Source organism: Rhincodon typus, chromosome 35 (genome assembly GCF_021869965.1).
Source record: "Rhincodon typus isolate 14 chromosome 35, sRhiTyp1.1, whole genome shotgun sequence".
NCBI lineage: Eukaryota > Metazoa > Chordata > Chondrichthyes > Orectolobiformes > Rhincodontidae > Rhincodon > Rhincodon typus.
Genome location: NC_063366.1, coordinates 17,500,608 through 17,504,604, shown reverse-complemented (window position 1 = coordinate 17,504,604; position 3,997 = coordinate 17,500,608). Strand labels below are relative to the sequence as shown.

The 3,997-nt window shown below is 51.1% G+C and overlaps 2 protein-coding genes across 2 annotated transcripts in view; both read left to right on the top strand.

The window, feature by feature from the left end:
* The window catches only part of LOC109926609 (G-protein-signaling modulator 1-like), a 44,205-nt gene extending 44,071 nt beyond the window's left edge, over positions 1 to 134 (top strand). Inside the window, exon 6 of the mRNA XM_048616525.1 lies at positions 118 to 134. Within this exon, the coding sequence (XP_048472482.1) occupies positions 118 to 134 (17 nt within the window). The remainder of the gene's footprint in view (positions 1 to 117) is intronic.
* Positions 135 to 149: 15 nt separating this feature from the next.
* Positions 150 to 3,997, top strand: part of LOC109924260 (vesicle-trafficking protein SEC22b-like) — a 43,213-nt gene continuing 39,365 nt past the window's right edge. The window contains exon 1 of the mRNA XM_048616966.1: positions 150 to 370. Coding sequence (XP_048472923.1) covers positions 296 to 370 — 75 coding nt within the window. The 5' untranslated portion in view covers positions 150 to 295. The remainder of the gene's footprint in view (positions 371 to 3,997) is intronic.

Sequence of the window (3,997 nt, the reverse complement as noted above, 5' to 3'; positions counted from 1 at the left end):
TGTGCCCCTGCCCTCCCTCTGCCCTCCCTGTGTGTCCCTGCCCCCCCTCTGCCCTCCCTGTGTGCCCCTGCCCTCCCTGTGTGCCCCTGCCCTCCCTGTGTGCCCCTGCCCCCTCAGCCTGGGGGAGGTGCTGACGCGGAGCTGCAGCGTGGAATGAGCCACGTCAGTCAGTGTGTCCCTGGGGCTCTCAGAGTTTCCTTACAGTAGCAGCAGCTGTTTGCTCTCTCTCTCTCTCTCTCACCTTCCCTCCTTCCCTCTCTCCGTCTCCTACACACCCCCAAGCAGCCGTAGCAGCATGATCCTGATGACCATGATCGCCCGGGTGGCGGACGGGCTGCCTCTCGCCGCTTCCATGCAGGAGAATGAGCAGGTAAAGGTAGTGGGGGTGGATGGTGTCAGGGAGTAAGGCAGAGAGAGAGAGAGAGAGACAAACAGCTTCTCCTTCTCTCTCCCTGTCTCTGTGTGTTTCACACCCTCTCACTGACTGTGTCTAGCTGTTGTTCAGCTTCTGAGGGCTAAGGAGCTCTATGTGAGCACACACACGTCTGGGTTTGCATGGAATATGAACACAAGTCAGATTAAATCGGGGCCTTTTAAGAAAGAAAGGGAATTGGCTGTGTGAATGCCGTCCAGTACATTCACACACACACTTGCCTCTCAGCTGGGAGTTTGCACGCTAACAGTCCCATATGCCCTGTTGATATTATCCTGGAGGTGGGGGGAGAGTTGGGGTAGGGTTGGTACCTGTGGTTTGGTTGTTTTGCCAGGATTGTGACACCCTATGCCACCTGGGAATGTGCGGCTGGGTCACACCCTCCGACAGTGCCTGCACCGAGCATGGCAGCCTATCAGCTCTGGGTTTGCTCCAAAGAGTTGTGTTCTCTCGGAGGGTTGTTTGGAAGTGTTTGGAACTCCCTGCCCTGGGGTTTGGGGTTGGGGGTTGGGGAATGGCCAGCCAGGAAGAGTCCTCATGTATGTTTAAGGGTGAGATAGATGGATTCTTCATCAGTAGGGAAATCGAGGGTTTTGGGGCAAGGACAGGAAAGCAGATAGGAGGAATGTCGGATCAGCCATACAGTGCAGAAATAGGCCATTCAGCCCATCAAGTATGCACCGACCTCCCCAAAGAGCATCCCACCCAGACCCACCCTCTACCCTATCTGTGTAATCCGCTAACCCACCTAGCCTACACATCCCTGGACACTGTGTGGTCAATTTAGCATGGCCAATCCACCCAGCCTGCATATCTTTGGACTGTGGGAGGAAACCCACACAGACACGGGGAGAACGTGCAAACTCCACACAGATAGTCACCCGAGGATGAAATCAAACCTGGTTCTATATATAAACCATCTAAATCCCTCAATTAAATTCTAGTCTGTACCTCACTCTCAGGTATGCATTATTCTATATATAAACCGTCTGAACCCCTTGATTAGATTCCAGCCTGGAACTCACTCCCAGGTATAGAACATAGAACAGTACAGCACAGTACAGGCCCTTCGGCCTACGATGTTGTGCCGACCTATTATCCTACTAAGATCAATCTACCCTGCAGACCCTACATTTCACTATCCTCCATGTGCCTATCCAAGAGTCGCTTAAAAGTCTCTAAAGTTTCTGACTCCACTACCACTGCCGGGAGTGCGTTCCACACGCCCACCACTCTCTGTGTAAAAAACCTACCTCTAACACCTCCCTTATACCTTCTTCCAATCACCTTAAAATTATGGCCCCTCATAGTAGTCATTTCCTCTCTGGGAAAAAGTCTCTGACTATCCTCTCTATCTATGCCTCACATCATTTTGTACACCTCTATCAAGTCACCACTCATCCTTCTTCGCTCCAATTAGAAATGCCCTAGATCCCTCAACCTTTCCTCATAAGACCTGCCCTCCAGTCCAGGCAGCATCCTGGTAAATCTCCTCTGCACCCTCTCTAAAGCTTCCACATCCTTCCTATAATGAGGTGACCAGAACTGAACACAATATTCCAAGTGTGGTCTAAACAGAGTTTTATAGATTATTATAGATTTTATAGTTTATTTAAAGATTTGTAGATTATCCATTATTGTATATATAAACAAGCCTGTAACTCACTCCCGGGTATCCAATATTCTAACGCCTCAATTAAATTCCAGTGGAACATGGTGAATCCTCCATGCCATTGAAAAGTACAGGGCCGGGCCCTCAATGAATGGCCCAGGATAACACGCTCACCCAACTGTGCATTACAGTGCTGTGCTCTCACCCAGGAACTCTTGTCCAAATTAATATGAGCTGTTTTTACCCCTGACACGACTCATACCTTGCTATGTGAGGAACAGGACGATGTAGTGACTATGTGGTTGTCTCAAAGTCAGGTTTCAGGAGGACTGCATGGTGTTAAAGTGTGTTCCTGGCTTCAGGAACGAGAACAGACCATACATACTTTCGTCATTTTGTTAAATTTAACCTACCTTTCTGATCAGCCTATTCCAAGATGTCATCACATATTTCTGGAGCAGGTGGGACATGAACCCAGTCCTCCCAGTCCAGAGGTTGGCACACTGCCATTGTGCAACAAGAGGGCCCCACTGTTCATCCTCTTTTTTTACTTAACTTGTTTTGCAAATTAGCCATGTTATTACACACTTCTGGAGCAGATGGGACTTGGCCTCCTGGCCCACGGGTTGGGACACTACAGATGTCCCACACAGGAGCCCCGTACATCTTTTCTGACATTCCGTTCCCCTGTGGCCGCTCTGTGCCTTTGCTTCATATCCCTTGACCCTGTTCCACCAACAGAAATCTGCCCCTCCCCTCAATTGTCAAAGCTCCAATTAACTCCTGCACCCACGGATTTTTGGGCCTGAGAATGCCTGTCTTTCAACCACCCTTCGAATTAGAATCACAGAATCCCTACAGTGTGGAAACAGGCCCTTCGGCCCAAAAAGTCCACACCGACCCTCAGAGCATCCCACCCATAATCTACAAATCCCTGAACACCACAGGTAATTTAGCATGGCCAATCCTAACCTGCACATCCCTGGACTGTGGGAGGAAACCCACACAGACACGGGGAGAATGTGCAAACTCCACACAGACAGTCACCCGAGGGTGGGATCGAGCCCAGGTCCCTCACGCTGTGAGGCAGCAGTGCTAACCACTGTGCCACCCAGGATGGTGCTCATTCCCAGACTGCTTGTTCACTGACAAGGCAACCAACTCCTCTTCTTGGAGATGGGGTCAAGGCAAATAAAAGGCCACAGTCAGAGAACCCATGATTCTGCTGAATGGCGGCAGGCAGGCTCGATGGGCCGAATGGCCTACACCTGTCTCCTTTTCTCACAATCCCCCTAGTGTTCTCCCCGCCCCACCATCTCTAATCTTACCTGCACTCCCACCCCACACTGATTTCCTGATGTCTCTCACCTGATCTGCAGTTGTACCAATTTTACCCAAAGAATGCACAAGGCTGGACAATCAGACACTGGGCCATCAAATTGGAGGGGAGGATGGAGGGAGGGGCATTGGAGTGTTCCTGCTGGCAGGAATGGTTGGGCAGAATGGACTTTTTTATATCCTTAGTACAACACGTAATCCCAGGTAATACCTGATGAAGATTTTAAAATAAGACTCATTTACCCACAGTCAGAGGGTCAGTACTGAGGGAGTGCAGAACTGTCAGAGGGTCAGTGCTGAGGGAGTGCTGTACTGTCAGAGGGTCAGTACTGAGGGAGTGCTGCACTGTCAGAGGGTCAGTGCTGAGGGAGTGCCGCACTGTCAGAGGGTCAGTGCTGAGGGAGTGTCGCACTGTCATAGGGTCAGTACTGAGGGAGCGCCGCACTGTCAGAGGGTCAGTACTGAGGGAGTGCCGCACTGTCAGAGGGTCAGTACTGAGGGAGTGTCGCACTGTCAGTGAGTCAGTACTGAGGGAGTGCCGCACTGTCAGAGGGTCAGTACTGAGGGAGTGCCGCGCCGTCAGAGGGTCAGTACCGAGGGAGCGCTGCACTGTC